This window comes from Sarcophilus harrisii, chromosome 3 (assembly GCF_902635505.1).
Source record: "Sarcophilus harrisii chromosome 3, mSarHar1.11, whole genome shotgun sequence".
Lineage (NCBI taxonomy): Eukaryota > Metazoa > Chordata > Mammalia > Dasyuromorphia > Dasyuridae > Sarcophilus > Sarcophilus harrisii.
Window position 1 is genome coordinate 50,004,594 of NC_045428.1, and position 22,934 is coordinate 50,027,527.

Here is a 22,934-nt window from a genome sequence, read left to right on the forward strand (position 1 = left end):
AAAAATGGTTCGTGTCATCCTTGTATCATAGGAAAAGCACAAGCTTAGGAAAAAATAGAGCTGGTCCTAGTCTGAGTTCTGTTGTTTACGGTAGCCCACAGAGGGCATCTTTTCTTCAATTTTTCAGTAGGCCAGATTGTCTTTTGGAGGCAGTTGACTTTAAATGATTTGCTCAGCTAGTTAAGTGTCTGAGGCCAGATTTGAACTCAGGTTCTCCAGGGCTGGTTCTCTGTACCATTTAGCTGCCCTAGATACCATGTTTTTTTTTTTTTTTTTTTTTTTTTTTTTTTTTTTTTTTTTTTTTTTTTTTTTTTTTTTTTTTTTTTTTTTTTTTTTTTGCATTTAATTTATTTATTTATTTTTATTTAATAGCCTTTTATTTACAGGATATATACATGGGTAACTTTACAGCATTAACAATTGCCAAACCTCTTGTTCCAATTTTTCACCTCTTACCCCCCCCCCCACCTCCTCCCCTAGATGGCAGGATGACCAGTAGATGTTAAATATATTAAAATATAACTTAGATACACAATAAGTATACATGACCAAAACATTATTTTGCTGTACAAAAAGAATCAGGCTCTGAATTATTGCACAATTAGCTTGTGAAGGAAATCAAAAATGCATGTGTGCATAAATATAGGGATTGGGAATTTAATGTAATGGCTTTTAGTCATCTCCCAGAGTTACTTCTCTGGGCATAGCTATAGATACCATGTTTTTAAAAGGAATATTCATTTTTGTAGAATATTTGGATAATAATTTGAAAAGTTCTTACTTCAGCTTTGATTTTCTTTCCTCTTTAGGGATATGGCACAGTATTTGTGTATAAATGCAATTCTCTGGATTGTATCTAGGTTACATGAAAAGACAGCTGTTGAGCTGTCTAATTCTCTAATTCTTATGTAAATTATAATGCTAGCATTTTCAAAAAGCAATAATACTTTCTTAAAGGTTTATTTGTGGAAGAGGAAAATCTCAGCCCATTAAAATGACATTCAGTTTCAGACACATTTTTGTACAGCCATAACAAGGGTAAAACAATTGGGACTTTGTCCAGGGCACAGCATGATGGGGGTACATAGTGGCTCTCTGGGGTACATGACTGCCCGCTTCTTTGTACGGCATTAGATGCTATCTCCTTACAATGAGGTTAAGGAGGTTTCTGTGGAGAAAGTATCAGAAAAAGGAGTCAAGTGAATCATGACTTTAAACAGGACTTGAGGAAGGGCTAATCAAGAGAGGAGACACCCAGAGAGTGTAAGGCTGTCCAAGCCACAGTGCTTGGTTGGACAGAGAGACCATGTTGAGATTGAAAAGACATTAGTCATATTGCTGACTGGATGACTGAATCCTGGTCAATCTTGCATCCACTTTGGCTGGAACTGCTTCCACTTACCTACCCCCTATCAAGTATAGAACAGTATTTATTTCCTCTACCATGGAAGGAAATACTTAAAGCACAAAAGACTCATAAGTGCCCATTGACAAATATTTAAAACATGGAACAGCAAGCAACCAAAGACTCCTGCTGTTCTTTCCCAGAAGGTAGACTTTCTCAAAGATATTTCATGTTCACTTTCTATCTATACTGTCTAAGCAAGTCCAGGTCTCCTGGCAAGCCAGCACTTAGCTTTGATTTTAGGAACCCTCCTGGAAGTGGTGCTGTTGTCTCTGAGACGCTTTACAGAAATCATCTTCTAAGCAATAGTAGAGGTGGAAATGGCCATTTCTCAGAATCCATGTTCAGCTATCTGGACTCAGGAAAAGAAACACAAAACAGAAGCATCCAGGGACTTGAGGTCCAGTCTCAGGTTTACTATTCAATAATCTGCATTTAGGAAATGCTAAACCAAGAGGTAGCCAAAGTCAATCTCAAGGTTATCTAGGCAAACGCAAGTTCTCCTTTCCATATGTGTGTGGTCATAACTGGTGGGACAAGGCTTAGGGGAGAACAATCCCATTTAATGTTCTTTGCTGAAAGTTTAAGGGTTGACTGTGTCCCAAGAAAGAACAGCCTCCCAAATAGACAAGAAATTGCGTCTTCTCAGGACTCTTACTGGCTCAGTTGCCAATATTTTAGACATAACCTCATGTGAATACACAGAGAATCCACAAGCAGTTTCTGGTCCCACATGTTCTTCAATAAGAGGTGGGAACATGCATCCCTTCTCCATGGAACCAAAGCATGCATTTGCAGCTCTGTGAAAAGTACTCAAGTCCAAACCTCCACTCAGGTCTTCCTGACTCTATGTCCAGTGCTCTATCATTTAGGTTCAAAAAATCAATTTTACATGTATATAATGAAGGTAGCATATATAGGGGTGACACAGAGGAGAGAGTTCTGGGTCTGGAGGAGTCAGGAACTCATATCCATGAGCTCCAATCCATCCTCAGACATTTACTAACTGTGTGACTCTGGGCAAGGAACTTCACCTTGCTTGCCTAAGTTTCTTCATCTGTAAAATACTACTCCACAAAGTAGTTTCAAATGAGATAATGTATGTATCCAACATTTAAAGTGCTAGTGTCTAGATGGCCCTTCCCTCTGCCATTCCATTCATTTGAGAAAATGATATATTTACTCATCAAGCTGCAAGTATAATCAAAAGGGCCTTAAGGTTTGCTATTCCCACAGGAAAACACTCCTCAAAGGAAAATAAGCTGGAGAAATCACATTTGCATTATACCCACATGAATCCCTGAACCTAAAAATTCAGAGTGTGGGCTTAGAAAGTAGTCGTTGACTTCTCCTGGCACGGATCCCAGTATCGAGTGATTTGGCACATTTACATGTGACAACTTAGCGCCAATCACCACAGGGTGAGTTAAGGACGAGGTTTTAGCTTCAGGCTTTGGCACAAATACAGATTTGGTTGTTAATATGAAAAAAACACAAACAGAGAATTGTTTCTCTACCAAAACATAATAAATCCTCCAGTAAATAACAGAGCAAAAACATTCAGGGTTGCATAATTTCCAAATAATATCTTCTTAACTGTGTTTCTACAACAAGTATTAGCATTACAGTGTTAAAGTATAAAATCAACTCTTTTCAGAACATATTTCTTTTCTCTTAAGTAAATAATGGCTTAGCCACAAAGAATCCCTTTTGTCTGTTTTTAAACTAGGTACAACTCATTAGAAATTAAGAGATGTCGTTATCTAATACCAATTGAATGGTTTGTGGAAAGGAGCTAGTGAGTTCAGTCTAATTCCCTGCAGAGGATCCATGTCCTGGTGATAAGTGCATTAGAGTATAACATCTCCTCTGGGGGCATTTTCCCCAGTCTTGTTCCCATTGGCGAGCTATGTCTCCAGGGAGCTGCTGCTACTACTCTTTCAGGGTTCTAGAGGTAACCCTGTTCTAGTGCTGTTGGTCACAAGCCCATACCAGCGTGTTTCCCCTTGATTAGTAGACTACAGCTCTTTATAGTTTTTTTTGAAGCAAAGGTATTTATGAATGTATTATAGGAAAAAAAAATTGGTACAAAACACTCTCCCTGGAATAATAATAAAACAAAGCAAAAATATTTCCCTTTGGTACAGTAAGAACAGTTTTTTTTAAATTCCCTCTAAAAGTCTGAAGCAAACTCTCACACAAATATACACATGGGGAGAATGGCCACAAATTTATAATATAATGTTAATGAGGCACATGTGAGCAATACATGTGTGCCAACAGTAACTCCCAGTTCTTGATACTTATGGTTTGGGAGTCCTCTTTTGAATCTCTTATTGAGATTCCTATCTGCTGCAAAGGGTCATCCTTCTTGAAATTTCTTCCTTCCTCAAGCATCTGTCTTTGTGCATCTGAGTTTGTCCATGTTTGTCTTCATTGAGTCTTCAGTGAATCTCTCTTCTTGAGATAGTCACTCACTGCCAACAATTACTATTACCTCTGGTGGGTGCTGCTTCTTTTATCATTTCAGCTTCAACTGCCCACAGACTTGTGGATCTCATGAACTCCCCAGGTCAGCTGGACACTCCCATCTTAGAACACTCATTGGCCTAAACTCAGGAAAAGATAAACAGAAAGAGACAGAAATAGCCATGTGCTCACTGCCCAGTGGGAGACAGAGCAGGTATTCTTCTACCAGGAGGCAGCCCAAAATAGCCCTCATTCCTCAAAGCCCTCTTGGAAATAGAACAATTTAGGGGTAGGCTGCCCCTTTTGTATCTCCACCCAGTTCTGGTGCAGCAAACCCTGAGTTATCAGTTATCCTATCCCCTCAGCCACTTAGGTGATATTTCACCATTGGACAATATAACAACCTTCATTCAAACATGGCTAGACTCATGCTATATAGAGTTCCATTGTGTTGGATGGGTGCCAGGTATGGAATATTTGTTCATGCTTTGATTAATCCAGAAGGGAAGGCAGATCTAAACATGACCTCCCTTTAAAACAGTTTTTACTGATAACATTAGCTGACTCATAATGTTTCTAATTTATACTTTAACCCATGATTTCAAAGATGTGTTTTTCTCCTTCTCTGGTGCAGGTGACAATCCAACCACCCCTTCTTGTTCTCTGAAATAACATCTATGTATTCCTATAAATTCCCAAAAGGATCTGTCCGATACCCTGGAAGCCTTCTTCTACTTCTACTTCTACTTCTACTTCTACTTCTACTTCTACTTCTACTTCTACTTCTACTTCTACTTCTACTTCTACTTCTGCTTCTACTACTGCTTCTACTTCTACATCTACTTCTACTTCTAATTCTGAATGCCAATATGATCCCCAAGCTTTCTATTAATTGCCCATCATTGCTTTTTTTTTTCAAAATACATTTTTATTGATAACATTTGTTTTCATATTGTCCATATTTTCCACTATATTCTTCCCTCCCTCCTCACTCCCAGAATCATTCCTTATGATGGTAAAATTCATTTATTTATTTATTTATTTTTTATTTAATAGCCTTTTATTTACAGGATATATGCATGGGTAACTTTGCAGCATTAACAATTGCCAAACCTCTTGTTCCAATTTTTCACCTCTTACCCCCCCCACCCCCTCCCCTAGATGGCAGGATGACCAGTAGTTGTTAAATATATTAAAATATAAATTAGATACACAATAAGTATACATGACCAAAACGTTATTTTGCTGTACAAAAAGAATCAGACTCTGAAATATTGTACAATTAGCTTGTGAAGGAAATAAAAAATGCAGGTGTGCATAAATATAGGGATTGGGAATTCAATGTAATGTTTTTTTAGTCATATGATGGTAAAATTTAAAGGGAATTTTTCAAAAGTTCAGCAAAACTAACCAACATATCCAAAAAAGATTTATACATAGTGTTGCAATGTCCTCTCAATACAGTCCCCCACTTCTGCAAAGAAGCAAGGAGAGTTATTTTTATATATTTCTCCTCTGAATTTTTCACTCTTGCTTTATAATTGGCCAAACTACTTTTGCTCTCATATTTTTTATTAGGTCTTTTAAAGCACTTCCTTAAGGCACAAATCATTATGGGTAATGTGGTACAGTCAACTTATATCTATTCTCTGTTGGTCCATTGCTCTTGGGGTAATTTATAATTTTTATTCTTGGTTTTCTATATTTCATAGTTATACAGTAGAGGCACTGAAAGAAAATATGAGGTTTTGCCTCAGTGAGCAGCATGGAATCCTTGAAGAATATATAATTCCCCAAATTTGGTCTAATTTAAACTCTTCCTATTCAACTCTGAAAAAAAGCCATTGTCCATTTGCAGCGCCTAAGAGTGTATGTGTGTATGTCTGTGTGTCTGTGTGTATCGTAGCTAGGTGATACATGGATAGAGTACCAGGTCAGAAACCCAGCCTCCTGGACAAGTCACTTAATCCTATTTGCCTCAGTTTCTTCAACTATAAAATAAGCTGGAGAAGGAAATGGCCAACCACTCCAGTATCTTTGCCAAGAATATTTCAAATGGAATCATATATATGTGTGTATATACATACATAAGGATCTCAAGAATCTTATATTTCTTCTTATAAATTAGATCTACACAGACAGAGAGAGAGAGAGAGAGAGAGAGAGAGAGAGAGAGAGAGAGAAAGGAGAGAGAGACAGAGAGAGACAGAGAGAGAGACAGAGAAGAGGAGAGAGAAAGAGAAAAATCCCTGCTTTCAAGGATCTTATATTCTTTCTAATAAATTAGACCACACACACACACACACACACACACACACCCCACACTTTAGTCCTTAGATTTTCTAATATAATTATGTTTGAGGTACAGAGACCCCCAATTCAAACGCCTGATTATACTGATGAGGTGTCAAAATTCAGAGAGATTAATTAACTTGACCAAAGTCATAGAGTAAAGTGGCAGAAATGGATTTTGAACCCAGGTCTTCTGCTCTCAATTCTTTGCTCTTTTAACCTTGCCATGATTTGCCTCTTTGTGGGCTTATCAAAATCATATAATACATGTACCATGTATATGCACACATCAACATACACATGTACTTCAATGCACTTAAATTTTTCTAGTATGATGTCTGAGGCTATTTATTCTAAATTACTTTGGATTTCCCCCCATTTCATTACTTTCATTTAGGAATAGGGACTAGGTCTATACTTTTATTTGTTTTGGGAACTTGAAAGTGAGAAAACTTCCTCCATCTATGCAGAGGGCACCATCTCTGTCAAGAGGGAAAAAGAGTCATTTTAGGGAAGTCAGATAGCAACCAGAGCAGGATTGAGAGAAAATGTGCACACTCTTACAATTCTACTATGCTATCGGGAAGTGAATTGGTACAATTTTTTCAAAAAGCAAAATGATATTATGCTATAAAAACTACAAAATTGGTTAGACCTTTTGACCCAATGATCCCACAAGTAGAAAGATACCCTTAGGATATCATTAACAGGAAAAGATATCTTATTTCTATAAAAAAATGTACCCAGCAGAATTATCCATAATCACCAAAAAGTAGAAATATAACCTATTGCTAAAAGAAAAGATAAATGTGAAACATACATGGAAAAAGATGAATGCATGAAGTGATTCATAGTGAAAAAAGCCAACCCAAGCAATAAAATTCACAGTGACTAAAACTAAGTAAATAACAACAAAAACAAAAATCCAGAAAATTAGTTCAAAAGAAGACATAGCAAGAATATGACTTTGTTGAAGTTAATTTAAACCTTAAAACCCCAAACTGTAAATAACAGAAATTAGTTTTATGCATAATCTTTTTTTTCTATATGTGGATTGAATAGTTATATTTGTTAATGATGTTTAATTGTATATTTTTAAAAATTAAAGCAAATACATATATAGGAGAACTAGTGAGTGCAATCATTTACTGGTTTGGAGAATATCCAGGTAGCTGCACAGTTAACAGCCTGACACCATAAGGCTCTTGTAGGACAGCTGACTGCTTAGGTGGCATGAAAATAGAGTTCAGTGGAGGCAGTGACGATGGGTCTGGAGTAAATAAAAATAAGTGAGAAATTCCAACACATACTGTGGGTTTGGAGTGAAGTAGCAGATCATTTCAGAACCCAGGAAAGAAATTTCCCAGGGCAACAAGCCTCTGGGAGAATGATTCAGCAGGGAAGAATAAAGTCTAAGACTCCTCCTTGATAAGAGGAGAATCTTGTGTATTTGGAAGACCTGAGATTTATACTGTTTCATCTGTTGTCCTTGCAACAGCAATGATTGCTGGTTGTGAGTGAGAATACAAAGAAAATCAAAAACACTAGATAACTTGGGGAAAAGTCAGCTTCAAGACTCTACAAAGAACCTAGAAAAAAAGGAGAAGGAGGAAGAGGAAGGAAAGAAAGGAAGAAGAAAGGAAGGAAGGAAAGAAGGAAGAAAGAGAGGAAGAAAGGTAGGTAGGAAATAAGGGGCAAGAAAGGATAGAAGGGGAAGGAACAAAAGAGAAGGAAGGAAGAGAGGAGAGAGGAAAGAAGGAGAAGAAAGGTAGAAAGGAAAGGGGGAAGGAAGGAAGGAAGGCAATGGGAGGGAAGAAGGAAGGAAGGAAAGAAGGGAGAGGGAAGGAAGAAGAAAGGAAGGAAGAAAGGGAGGAGGAAAAAAAGAAGAGGGAAGGAAAGAGGACGGAAAGAAGAGGGAGGGAAGGAAAGAAGGAAGGAAGGGAGAAGAAAGGAAAAAAGAAAAAAAGGGAGTATGAGAAGGAGGAATGAAGGAAGGAAAGAAGGAGAAAGGAAAGATAGAAGGAAGGAAGGAAGAGAGGAAGGGAAGAAAAAGAGGGACCTAGGAGGGACTTCACGAGTATCTCCCAAAGGAGAGAAAAAGACTTAAACAACCAGAAGCTGTGAACTATTCCTTTGCCATGTGTGCTCACTAAACCTATGTCCCCCTTGAAATTTGTATGTACTGATGAAATGTGTCACAGACTTTTGAATGTATGTTTTGAATCAATTATTTTATATACTATATGGTATATACTATTTATACTTACATACTATATACTATATCACCATATTAAATTACTTTTCTAAAAAGCTAATGGAGTCTGGCTGACTTAATTGACATAAGCAAAAAATCACAGGGGAAAGCACACCAGTGGGGGTTCATAAGCTATGACATTAGAAAACCACCATTACCCACAGCTTCTCAAGGTTTATTTGAGAATCCTGAGGGGACATAATAATTATACTCTGAGGATCAACCTGTCAGTTAAAGCAAGTATTGAGACAGTAGCTTTAAAGCTTATGTTACATCTGAATCATTGAGTTTACGTCCAGCTTTCTGTTCTGGAGGCAGATCGCCTGGGGGATTACAAATTTATGCAGGGCATCTTCCATGATGCTAGCTCCCTCTCCTACCTTCTCTCCCCATCAGAAGAAAACCCTTTTGAGGGTTGGATGTGTATCTATGTCAATTCCATGTTCACTTGATGTTATTACATGGAAGATAATAGAACAAAGTTGTGTCTATGTTTGCATCTGTCATAAATAATCTTAAAATATACATGAAAGACCCCTTGTTTAAGAAGAACATTTAGGACTGCATTTTGTTCTATTGAGCCTCTATGTGTGTGTGTTTTGATATAGAGGGTGACCCAAAAGTCTTACTGCAGTTTAAAGCTTCAAAAGCTCATTTATTTAAACTAAAGCTTAAATATATTTATTACATATTTTACACTTGCAAATATTATATATTTTAAATATTTAAATACAAGTGCTTAAATATCTTTACTTATGTTTAGGTATATTTTATATTTTAAAGCTATATAAAAGATATGCAGCCTGACTCAAAAATCTTAGGGCAATTTTAAGCATTAATAGATTATTTATTTAAGCTAAAAATAAAAGCTTAAATAATCTGGTCTTAAGCTTTTATAGCATATTTATTTAAGCTATAAATGAAGACTTAAATAAATATACTGTTAAAGCTTAAAACTTCTCTAAGACTTTTGGGACACACTGTTTTTGTTTTACTGATGCCTTTTTTAGCTTTACATCATACTCTGAAATCCTTGTTTGTTTTCTGATAAAACCAAAACAATAAAGCAGGATCTTAAATTCAGTGTATAGTAGAAAATACTCTGTGAATGTTTGCTTCTTCCATTCTCATATTTTTAAAGAGGTATAAATGCATTCATAGACCAGTCTCAAAGATTTTAGAGAGTTTAATCAACCAACCAATTTATTATGCTCCTACTATGTTTCAAGCACTGCTAGGGGATGAGAATACAAAGAAAATCCTTGCCCTTACATTATATCAGGGGAGTAATGATATCACACCTAAGTTTATACAGAATAAATGAAAAATGAATACAAGATAATTTGGACAGGAGGGCACTGAGCTATCAGGAAATATTTTCTATAATAGTGTTGCTTGAGTCGCTATCTTGAAGGAAGAGAGGGATTCTGTGAAATAAAGGCAGAAACAACACAAAAGCTGGGAGCTCAACTTAAGTGTAATGATTAAGTAATAAAGAATTCTTATATTCCAGGGCAATTATAAACTACATCAGTTGTGAAGGATTTCCTTTGCAGATGAAGGGATTCTAATGCTTTTTTCTCAGTCTCTATTTTCATTTATGCTCAAATATATCTTGCAAAGAACCTTCCCAACAAAGAAGATAGTGAAGTAAATTCGCTCGCCTTAATTGGATGTATAGACAATATAGAGAATACAATTTTGTGACCTATCTACAGGTTGAAGACTGAGCTTGATTTCTTCCTTGAGTGCTTCATGTCCTGAATAAAAGACGTTTATAATGTGAGAAAGTTTTTTACTTTACTCAATGGGGACCCCGTCTGGTGGATAGTTAGTAAAAATGAATCGACTTAAAACTGATCAAGGCTCCTTTGTATTAAATGATGTGAAAGTGGAATTTACAAGGTGACTTGAACTCAGGTTGAAAAAGAATTCTGTTGATCAAAGATTATATTGAATATTGTAATCCATTTTTCACATGAAGGAAGAACAGAATCTTTTGAATGACAAATCTAGGGAGAAAGGACATGCAGAAAAGCATGGAAGGAATGTGATTTGTGTTTCATTATTACAAGATTATGGGAGTTTTACTCTTTGAAATGAAACTTTGTATCTCTGACAAGAGTCGCTTCAACTATGATTGGGTTACTTCGAGCACCAGGGACAGTTCATCTGAATAATTCAGTTCCCAAATGGATTTGCTTTGATCCGAAAACTCACGTTGGTCAAATTCACTGGATAAGTGCCAGATGTCTCCTTTGTTTTGTGATCCGTAGGCATAACCTGAGGCAACATGGTGTTATGTAAGTAGTCCTGGCCTTAAAGTACAAAAGCCTGAATTGGAATCCCCTCCTTCGTGGCCTTGAGGTTTTAGAAGTCACCACTATCACCCTCTGTTTTCTCAATTATAAAATGGAAAGAATACTTGCTCCAGGTATTTAAAAAGTTCTTTGGGAAGCTTCTATGACATACTGTCGGTGAAAACACTGTGTAACCTCTGAGTGCTCTGGAAATGCAAGCTACAATTGCATGTTGGAGTTTTTCTTTTATTTCATTTAGGATGAAGTGAAGACAAAGTACTTTAATAGCCAGTTTGTTAAGCACTTGACCCAGCCTCTCACAAAATATCTTAGCAGGTGTGCTTGAGAGCTAAAACCTAATCAAAAATTTGCTTTACAAACTATGAATCACCAATTAGTAAGTGTTTTCACCCTCTTTGTTTAGAAGGACCCTTGAGGAAGAATTTTCTTCTTTAGAGAATATGGAAATGTTCTTTGGTTAAGCACTTAGATTTCCTTAGCAATGAGAAAGCTGTTATTAATTTTGCTTCTTTTTTCTTCATAAAGTCTATATTCTAGCAATCTTGCTAATTTTTAATCCATACACATATTCATCTTGTACTTTCTTATCTTTGCACAGGCTACTTCCCATTCCCATGCCTGAAAGGATCCTCTTCTCACTCTCATCTCCTTTAGAACCCTCCTTCCAAAGCCTTTTCTGATCCCTCCCAGTACAAACACCTTACTTTTTATTTACTTATCTAAACATCAGTTATTTTCTCCTAAAGAAATTCCTGCTAATCTTAGGGATTCTTCTTGTTTTATCTTTGATTCTCTTTTCTGGCAAAAAGACATCCTAGCATAGTTTCTGGCAAAAAGACATCTACCCATTTCTTTCAGGTTAGAGTTGGAAGAAGCTGTTCCCTAATTCAACGCTCACCTTTTAGAAGAAATACAATGATGGTTCTCATTCTCTCCAGAACTCATGCTCTTAATAATTTTTTTCTCTCCACAGGTACCTGAAGGAAAAGTTGTTGTTCTTTACTTCCGGTTCCTGGACTTAGAAAGCGATAACCTGTGTCGCTATGATTTTGTGGATGTGTACAATGGCCATACCAATGGGCAACGCATTGGTCGCTTCTGTGGAACTTTCAGGCCAGGAGCTCTTGTGTCCAACAGCAACAAGATGCTGGTACAGATGATTTCAGATGCCAACACAGCTGGGAATGGCTTCATTGCTATGTTTTCTGCAGCAGAACCAAATGAAAGAGGTACTTTCCATCACTGAAACACAGAAGTAACTTCCTGGTCCTTTGGGCAGTCCCAGTGTATGGCATCAACACTGCCACTCTGATGTAGTCCTGAATCTTTGCTTTGAGCCTTGTGCTAGTGTAGCAGGTGTTCCTTACCATGAAGAGATTCCAAAAGTCATGGAAATAATCGATTTGAGTCCAGTTCTTAGAGAGTATCATTGCACAAATGATTTGGATGTTATCTTTTAGAAGAAAATGGATTAGAGAGTGGGAACAAAGTGTGAAGAATTGGTAGTTTGTGATACTTATTTTTTTTTTAGATAACAGAATGGTTTGTAAAACATTCAAGTCTGTGGAACAAAGCAGAATTTAGGAAGTTTAACATTTATACTTACAAATGATAGTATATGCTGAACATCTTTTATTATTATTATTATTATTGCTGCTACTGCTGCTGCTACTACTACTAATTTTTTTTTACACTTAAAAATTTTGGTTTTAAATTCTCTCTTTTCCTTCAGCTCCTTTCCCACCCATGTACAATTATTATCTCAATTTATCCTTAAAACAACCCTAGAAGTTAAAAGATATTATCTCCATTTTGCATATGACAAAACAGAGACAGAGGTTGAATGACACTTTAAGTGTTTGAAGCCAGATGTAAATCTAGGTCTCCCTGACTCCAAGCAGAGAGCTTTATCCACAGTGTCACCTCCCTGAATAGGAAAAATGATGATTTTTTTTCTTTTCTTTTTTAAAAAATTAATTTTCCTCTCAATGAACAACACAGATTTACTTTCTCTCCTTCCATCTTCCCCCCTCTTGAAAAAGAAAATAAGAAAAAGGAAGCTATTTTGAACATCTGACCACATAGTACCATTCATTTCATCAGAAAATCAAATTACTTAAAAATAGCCCCTTCTAAAAATAAGCTCATCAAATTCTCTGAATTCTTCAGTGTATACTATCATCTGTTAGTGAATGGCACATAAACTTGCTAATTCCTGCTTTGGTCCTGTTTTGCCTTATTAACTAATATTGCTTTTTTATGTTTAGCTTCCAGATGTTTCGTAGCTCTCCTCTGGCTCTTTGTGAGATATCAACAAAAGGATGTGACAGTTTTGATGGACTTAAGTAGTAAAGTCAGTCAAATAGAGTGTCAATTCAATTTTTTTTAATGGCAGTCTTCTCTTGATGAAATTGAGTGATCACGCTAATTGGAACCATTACATAGCCTGGTGTATATTAGCACTGCCAGAAGCACATACAGAATGATAAATATTTAGTGAATATGACACATCAGTCTTTGCCTACATTTTATGATCTCACTGTTTGCCTATTCCTAGTTATTTAAATTACTATCTACTTTGCTTCATCTGTATAGCCTATTCTAAGAAATTCATTCAGTTCTAATCTATGTTTTTATAATTATAGGGGATCAGTATTGTGGCGGCCGATTACAAAGACCTACAGGTTCCTTTAAAACACCCAACTGGCCAGATCGGGATTACCCTGCAGGAGTCACTTGTTTATGGCATATTATAGCCCCTAAGAATCAGGTGAGATTCATTTTTCACCTTCTCAAAAAAGCTACATAAAATGAATGATCTTTGTAATATTTAAATTATCATAGAATTATGGAATTTAAAAATTGGAAGGACTTCAACAACCATGTAGTTCTGACAACTTTATCAGAATAGTGGTTATCAGGCTCTGTTTGAAGACCCCAAAGGATAGGGAATCTACCATCTCTCAGGGCAACTAATTCCACTTCTGAACAGTTATAATTGTTAGGAAACTTTTTTCTAATACTGATTCTTAATTTACTTCTTTGAAACTTCCACACATTGTACCCAACTCTCACTTCCTAGGCTAAACAGAAAAAGTGTGACCTCTTCTCTACTTAACAGCCTTTCTGAATCTTTGGAAGGGCTTTAGGCAGCTAGATGGCACAGTACATCTAACACTGGAACTACAGTCAGGAAGACCTGAGTTCCAATGCAACTTCAGGCGCTTTTTATTTGATTAATTTTTTTTTCTAACAGAAAATAAGAGTAGTCTGGAATGACCTGTTTTTTGATGAAGCCATGATGCTCTATTGTAATTACCATTTCCCTTTCTAGAGATTCATTAACTATCTTTTTAATGATTTGGTCTAGAATTTTGGAATTAAAATCAAGTTTACTTATGGCCTATTGTTTCTAGAATCTATCAATTTTTTTTTTTTGAAAATTAAGACATTTGCCCTTTTTTAGTCTTGTGGTACTCCTGTTTTTCATGAGCTTTCAATATCTTTGATAGTGGCTTGGTATGTGCAGTTGTTTCAGAACTCAAGAGTAGTTCATCTGAGCCAGGTAACTTGAATTTATCAAGGACATCTGGCTGCTTTTTTACTATCTCCTTCCTCATATTGAATTTCCATTTCTTCTTAGTCATTTTTGATCTGTCATTTTATTCTGAAGCTCTAAGGCCATTTTCCACTGCATTGGAAAGTTGTATGTAGGGGTGTGTGTGTGTGTGTATACACACACACACACACACAACATATATATGCATATATACATATACTCAATCCAAATACTTAAATGGCTCTGTGATGCTATTGATTCAGATGTTCTCTCCAACAAGGCAGACCACTGCCCCATCCATGCCTGCCCATTCTGTATGACTGTAGTCCATTCCCCATGAGTTTGCCATAAGGAATCACCTCACACTCTAAGGAACTTCCTCATCTTCTTTTGACATCCAGAAAATGCATGTACAATCATAATTCCATTACTTTTCTTAAAAACTCTTTTGAACATTGAAAAAGCAACTTTATGGAAGAGGAAATTAAATTTATGTAACATAGAGTTATTTTATGTGTCTCACAAGAAGGAAAGAAGTTATAACTCTAGTCTCTTCTCCCCTACCCTTCTCCAAGGGTTAATTACTGCCAGAAGAGAAATCAGAATTTTATGGCTGCTTTGTGACTGGCTGCTTTGCTCTCCTCAGAGGGAGTGCAGGGTTGCTCCCTTAAATCTTGTTAGTATAAAAGAAATAACTTTAAGATTTAAAGTAAGGCCCTAATACCTATTCACTAATAGGGAAGGAGGAGGACAAGCTTTATATCTAAGACTTGATGACCCTTACCACCAAATACCAGTTCCACAATGAAGGCACATAGCAAAGAAACTCATTTGCTGAATTTGATAGCAAAAGAGAAATCAGAGAAAGTCTACTTAATAGACTATGTGTTGTTGTATACTTGCTTCAGTCATATATATGTGTGTGTGTGTGTGTGTGTGTGTGTGTGTTTTGTCATTTCCTTCTCCAGCTAATTTTACAGATGAAGAAACTGAGGCAAACAGGATTAAATTACTTGCCCAGAGTCACACAGCCAATAAGTGTCTGAGGCCAGATTTCAACTTGGTCTTTCTGACTCCATACCCCACACTCCATTTACTGTACTACCTAGGTTGCCATATAGGAACATAGACCAGACTATATAGATTGAATGATCCCTCCCTTTGGGAGCAAAGTAACTCAACTCAACCAAGAGAGAGAGTCTCAGATCTTGCCCAAAGGGAAATTCGCTGAAGTCTTTAGTGCGGCAAACTGAGAATATGAACATGATTGAAGTTCTACATTTTGGCTTCCTCCCAGAGTCCTTCTCTCCTTTCTTTTGATCTGAAGAGAGATTGCATCTCAGATCTTCTCTGTCAAAGTTATAAGCCAGAAGATCCCTGGATCCCTTTCCATTTTTGTTTTTACTCCATCTCACCCTCTCATTCAAGTGTGGAGTATTGATCTCAACCAATGAGGAGAGAATCCCCTACCAATTGCCTTTGGGACTTGGATTAACACAAAACAAAAGAGGAGAGGGGCTGATTTAAATGACTTCTATATGCCTCCTTCTCTTACCATAACACTTGGCTTCCCTATCAGGATGATTTATAGATAAACTAGAGTCTCCCCAGCTATCAATTGTATTTATCATGTTTTTTCATTGTCCTTTGGGAGATAATCAGTTGTTTGTATATGTGTGTGTATGTGTATGCATACTTTTATTTTAATCAGAGAAGTTAGAGGTTGCATTCCTTAAGCCTTCTTGGATTGTAACAGAATCAGTGATTCTGTTATTATTATTATTGTTTGTTATTGTTGTTGTTGAAGCAATTGGGGTTAAGTGACTTGCCCAGAGTCACACAGCTAGGAAGGGTTAAGTGTCTGAGACCAGATTTGAACTCAGTTCTGTTATTATTTTAAATATGAGCATACATGAAATTAAAAGGGCATTATCACAGATACATCTTTCTCCTTGTCTTATTCAACCTGACCTTGTCCAGGAACGGGCTAGAAGTAATAGTCCAAAATGAGAGGGAACCAGAACTCTTTCATGGCCTCAGAAAAAAAGCCTCTTTGGGCCAGAATCAGAGTCAAGAAATCTCACCTTTGCTACTTACTATCTGTATGTCAGACTGATCACTTCCTCTCTTAATCTTAATAAGGAAGTTGGAATTGATCTTAAGAGCTCTTTATGTTCTTGGCTCCATTAATATAACTGTCAAAGTCAGAACTTGATCAAAAAGCCCGTCATAATTTGCCACATACTTCATTAACATAGAGTTGGCTTTTGTCTAAAGCTGATAGCCAGAGAGACTCCAACTCATCTCCAAATCTTCCTGAGTTCGGGAAGCAGCAAGTTGTGTTAGAGAGGCAGAAAAACCAATTCAATCAGGCTCTTTTGTTCTGTGAAATTCTTCCAGTTGCAAATTTAATTTCTTATTACATTTTTCAATATTCAAATCCCAAATCCTGAGGTATTTTTAGTTGTCTAGAAGGCAGAACAAATACCATATTCAGTATGTCAAAGACTGCCATTTACAATCATCAATCTACGGTAAATTTGAGATGAGCATTTTCTCTTATTTCTAATAATAGTCATCATAACCATTAGTCTCCACTAATGCCTTGTTCCATTGCCTCATAATATCCTGGACATGACCTTGGGACTTCAAAATACAAACTCAGGCAAATCTTGAAAAAAGACATCTATCAAAAATGTTTCAAGTCTGAACCACTGTGGCCTTGGTCCAATGTCCAAGGATTATCCTAGCTAAGTTTAGAAAGACTTATCATATAGGAGTTGGCCACCCAAGTAATGACATTTTTGCTACAGTAATTCATGAAGACAGCCTATTAAGAAATAGAGAAGTTGTAATATGTGCCGAAAAAGAGAGTTCTTATTCCAAAAATAGAATTTGCACCCCAGCAATATCATAAGACTTCCAAGTATTGAAATATAACCAATAGTGATAAATAATGAAGAGTAGCTAATGAAGCATTAACATCACAAAAGAGCAAACCAACCTTTTTTTTTTCCTTCAAAAAGGAAGAAATATAAGCTGAATCAGTCTGTGAGACACCTTGGAGTTCTTTAAAAGTGTGTTGTACAAGACCTATGCAAAAGAGATTGATCCCTAGCTTCCAAGAGTAAAGGAGGTGTATATTTCTCACATTGCTTAGTTCATTGATTATTTAAATTTGTGTGCTTTCTGGAAACTTAACTAAATTTCCATATTTAACATGGAAAAAAAGAGTCAAAACATCCTAGCTCCTAAATGTAGAGGCAGACCAATCCTATCTTCAAGGATCTGAACTGCACATATTAATTATATAGGGACCACTGCTGTATTGTTTAGCGAAGTCTTTAAAGACATACCTTGGGATTAATATTGGGAAATGTTTCCCAATATTAATCTCAGCACTTTCATTAATGAACAATTCAAGTCAGTAGAACAATTGTGCTAATCATTGGTCTGCAGGATATAAGTCTGGGAGACCTCTGAGACTTTCAAAGGGCCCAGAGGTCAAAACTATTTTCACAATAATAACAAAATATCTTAATTTCTATATGGTAAATATCAATAGATAATTCAGATAAATAAGAGCTCTTTGAGAGGATCCTCAGTTCTTTTTAAGGGTCTAAGTGGGTCTCATGATCAAAAAGTTTAAGAACCAATGTTGTTGATTATGTGAAACAAAAATTTTGTTCATGATACTGAAATTCATTTTTATTTTAATACTAAAATTTGCCCATTTAATAATGAATACTACTAGATTTTAGCTTTCCTATTTATTTTTATTTTAGTGTATTAATGAATAGTACAAGTTTTTATGAATTAAAATTACATTTCAGAAAATATAATTTTAGTTGTTATCTAAAGTAGCCTTTGAAATTTAATAAAAGGTCACATTTGCACTTTGTTATAAACTTAAATTTCTTAGAATACCCAGTTTCTGAGCTATTAGATTAGATTTACATATATTTCAGAATCCTTTTATTATTCTCTCTATGGTTAAATTGTATTTCCTTTTTTTATTTATATCCAGTTTGTACACTTTTATTTTGTTAATGTAATTTTTGGCTAGGATAATCTTGAATTTTTTATCATCAAAGAAGTCTTTGAAACTACAAGGAACTCTGTTTAGAAGAGAAATATATTTTGCAAAAACTGAGTCTTGAATAATTTAGGAGCACTTTCTCATCCTACAGAATCTATGGGGTGTTTCCTGTGTTTAAAGTAAGAGTTTCATTGAAAGAAAGCCCCCTTTCCTTCTCTCTTCTTTTATCCTTTCTATAGTATTTCTCCCATCCCTTCTAAATGGGAATATGTGGTGAATTTTAAGGTCTAAAGATAGAAGTTTAATTTTTAATGACCCATTATCTTTAATAGCAAATATTATTTTATTCATAACTATTGAGAAGTCATTGTATACAAATAAACCCCAAACATTAATAATATACCATAAGGCAATCTCATAAATTAGTCATCTGCTCTCTTCACATCCTCCTACCTCCTCCCTCAGTCACACTCAGGGGTGGCCATCAAAGGAACCCGACTGCCTGCCAGGCCAAACAACCACAGAGAAGAGTGTAACTTCAGTTTAGGTCTAGGTAATTACAGGGCAGCAAGGTTATACAATACATGGTGCACAGAGCACAACAACTGCCTTAGACATTTACTAGCTGGGTGACCCTGGGCAAGTCACTTAACCCTGGCACATTATGTCTAGTACAGCATTTCTTTTAAAAATAGTCTATTATTTCATTTCTTCAAGTAACAAATTTTACTTATTTATTTGTTTGTTTGTTTATTTGTTTATTTTATTTATTAATCTGACTCTCCTATTGTCTCTCCAAGGGAGCAAATTAAACAAAACAAGTACCTTTTCCTTTAAAAAAAAAATCTACAATACATAGCTGCATTGTTGGGGATAATAAATTCCCACATCTGCTATATCTAACCATGTATTTCTTATTAAGTTTATCATTTTTTTTATCAGAAGGTAAGTTTACTATTTCATCTTTATTCTCTTGGACTCTCTTGGTTTATCATCACATTAATAAGTTATAATATCTTTCAAAGTGATTTTTCTCACTAATGTTCTTATCACTATCTAGATTGTTCTCCTTCTGCTCTCTTCATTCTGCATCAGTTCATAGATATCTTCCCAGTACCCTCTGAAGCTGCCCAATTCATCTCTTTCTTGGCACAATAATATCCCCACAATAATATTCGAACCACAACTAGTGTAGCGTTTTTGAGTCCTGGGCTACTGAACTCATACTTTCTGTTTGGAAGAAGAGTGCTCAAGGAAAGATCCTCAGTTAATTCAGGCATTGGACACCTTGGCATTTACTTTGTGTAAGATGCTAGGCTGAGCATTTTAAGGCAAAGCTTCTAAAACTGCAACCCTACATAGGATCACATAGCTGAATATGAGGGTCACGAAAAATTTGGCAACACTAAAATGTGTCAAGTGTTCTGCCAAGACTTAATTTGTTATTTAAAAATAAACAAGCACATCCATCTCATTAATATGCAAATTCACTTTCATCTTTAATAAATGGTAAAATTATATAGGTACCAAAGAATTGTTGTAAAATAAATTTCTTTAAGATTTATTATCAGTAACTGTTTAATTTGTATATCTTTTTTATATACCTATATACACCAGGTCATGTAGAAATTTCTTGGGCAAGAAGGGATGACAAGTGGAAAAAATTTAAGAAGCCCTACTTTAAGGGATAAAATATGGATGAGATTTAATCTTTGATTTCTGAAGTCTTGTTGTTGATATTTCCTATTCCCCACCATGATCCCAACACACACACTCATACCATACTGAATTTTTTCAGGTTCAACTTTTTCTTACTACCTACGCATTTTCTCTGTGTTCTTTCCACTTCATTTATTTCTGGTTTCTTACTTACTTCCTAGCATTCAAGTGAGCTTGAATTCCCCATCCATCACATTCATTCTTTGCCCTTGAAATTGACCCATAAGCCAATCTCCCCTTTTCATATCCTGATTTTGAATAACTTGTATACAGATATCCTTTTAGCTCATAGGAGTTACATATAAGCTTAAATAAGCTAAGAAGACACTAACTAAATCCAGAACTGATGTTTCCTGAACTATATCCTGGTAAAATCATTGCCTTCTACATCACAAATATTTAGTAATCATACATTACACTTGGATCAAATGAGATCATATTTGTAAAATGCTTATTTAGCACAGTGCCTGAAATATAGTAAGTGCTATAGAAATACTCACCTCCTTTTTCTTCTTTCCCCAAAAGATTTCTTGAGTGGCATCTATCATTTGGCTATCTCTACATTAACTTAGTCCTTCTCTACCTTTTAATGAAAAGCACTCTCCCATTTTTCTTTCACCATAGTTTTATTTCACATGTATTTGTCCAATCTGTTTTCCAAATAAGAAGGTTGTTTTTACTAGAACTGTTAATGTATGGGCTTCACTGATAGCAGAGCTATGGAAGATTAGTTCAAACAAACACAGGTAGGGACAGCCTCTGTCTGTAAGAATAGCCCATCAGCTTCAGAGCTCTGAGCATATAAATTTGGCTAAAAACTATGATAATAATATTCCTGGTTTCTGTAATGTTAATCTCTCCTGGTCTAACTCTGATGCCAATTGCCTAGTAAAGATTCTCTGAACCCTTCTTACTAAGAACCTATATTTGTTTCCCTTGATTTCTGCTGGAATTCCCTTCAGTACAATGCAACCTTACTCTGTGAGACCCATCAGCATTCTCCAAATTATTCTGTCTTGGAAAAATCAGTGGTTCCCCATCCATCGACAAAATCTTAAATGCTTCCACAGGTTATAGTTCTCACAATCCTGCTAACTGGAGATAGTTCAATGGAAACTATAGCATCCTTTAATACCTCCTTTCCTCTCCTCACTCCTTGCCACACTGATATTACAGCATTACTGAAGAGAGTTTATGCTCCCACTGTAATAACTCCTAATTGAAACTACCAGCCTCCAGGCTTAGATAGCCACTAGCAAATGAGAAAAGTCATTGCTGGACTTGTTAGAACTCCCATCTCCCCAAACCTCCAAACTTCAGCCACTTGGTTTAGCACACTAGAGATATTTTCCTCACTGACTAAAAAAGAGTATTTTGGGTCCCTGACTCAGATCACTCATCAAACTGTCTTAGACTCCACTTCTACAAAATCTCTAGTGATCGAGATCAGCTGGCCTGCTAACATCTGTTGGCATAGTGGATTGAGTGCCCGGCTTGGAGTTCGGAGATCCAAAGATAGAAACAGCCTTTTTCCAGGTCACAAGCTCATAACTGTCAGAGCTAGGATACCAGTTTAATTCTCTCTGACTCAGTCCAACATTCTTTTCCACCAGACCACAACTAACTACTTCAATCCATTCCAAACAGTGAGTCATGACTTAGCTTGGAACAAGGCCATTCTAATGGAATAATTTGTCAGTATAGATTTGATTAAGTATGAATTTGTCAACAGCTTATAGATTTGATTTAGTATGAACTCATAAGAGGGGAAGCGGATGACATATCCCTGCCCACTCTAATTAGGTAGTTATACCACTATGGAGAATAAGAATTGTCCTGGTAGCTTTGTTCTACCCTTGTCCCCAATCGAATCTCACTCAGATCCCATAGATAACCTATAGGAATCAATTCTGTAAGATGGCATCTGGTTCCACCAAATCCCTTTGGACTGGTTCAGGAAGCTGGTGTACTTGTACTGTGGGGAAATATGACCAGACTATCTACCCTTCTTGGAGATAGGAACCAAAAAACAAAAGGAGTGAGAGTGACAGGAACAAACAAGTCACATTATGATGAAATCATCTTCCTTGGACTCCTTCTTACTAGATAAAGCTGGTTTGGACTCTATTCTTGCTAGTGAATCTCAGGGTTTGTTTTTGTTTTGTTTTGTTTTTTATCAAATCCATTGGATGCTATTGTTGGATCAAGTGGACCTCAATGAGATTTTGAACTTTTCATTGGTCTAACTTTGACTTGGGAGGAGGAATCAACCTTATATCTCTCCTATAACTATTGTAACTATTGAGTTGTGCCACTTTTTCTTAGGCACAGTTGCTCAATACTATATGACTTAGGAACCAGCACATACTAGATATTTTATTTCAAGGTATGCTTGCTTGGTTGTATAGATTAGGGCTTCTTAAATTTTATCCACTGATAACTCATTTTTGCCCAAGAAATTTTTATGTGACCCCAGGTAAAGCACTCTCCCATTTTTCCTTTGCCATAGTTGTATTTCACATATAGTATTTGCCCAATCCATTCTCCAAATAAGAAGGTCACTTTTACTAGTTCTGTTAATGTATGGGCTTCACTGACAGCAGAGCTATGGAAGATTAATTCAAACAAACACAGGTAGGGTAGATCTACAAATCAAACATTTATTGATAAAAATTATAATTTCACAAACCCCATATTCAGTTACGGGACCCCCATATGGGGTGGTAAATCACAATTTAAGAAGCTGGGTAAATAGATAACCACTGGGAAACTCTCTCCCAGTATCTTATTACTTTGTTCTTGTTCCCAGTGCTAGGGTACAGTAATTGGTTGCACTCCATTTTCTGGGCTATAGGTTTACAATCCAAGCAGATGCT

At 36.1% G+C, this 22,934-nt stretch overlaps 1 protein-coding gene across 1 annotated transcript in view; it reads left to right on the top strand.

Annotated features, from left to right (window-relative positions):
- PCOLCE2 (procollagen C-endopeptidase enhancer 2) overlaps positions 1-22,934 on the top strand; it is an 82,126-nt gene that overhangs the window by 39,071 nt on the left and 20,121 nt on the right. The window contains exons 3-4 of the mRNA XM_003766115.4: positions 11,715-11,970; positions 13,387-13,511. Of these exons, the coding sequence (XP_003766163.1) occupies positions 11,715-11,970; positions 13,387-13,511 (381 nt within the window). The remainder of the gene's footprint in view (positions 1-11,714; positions 11,971-13,386; positions 13,512-22,934) is intronic.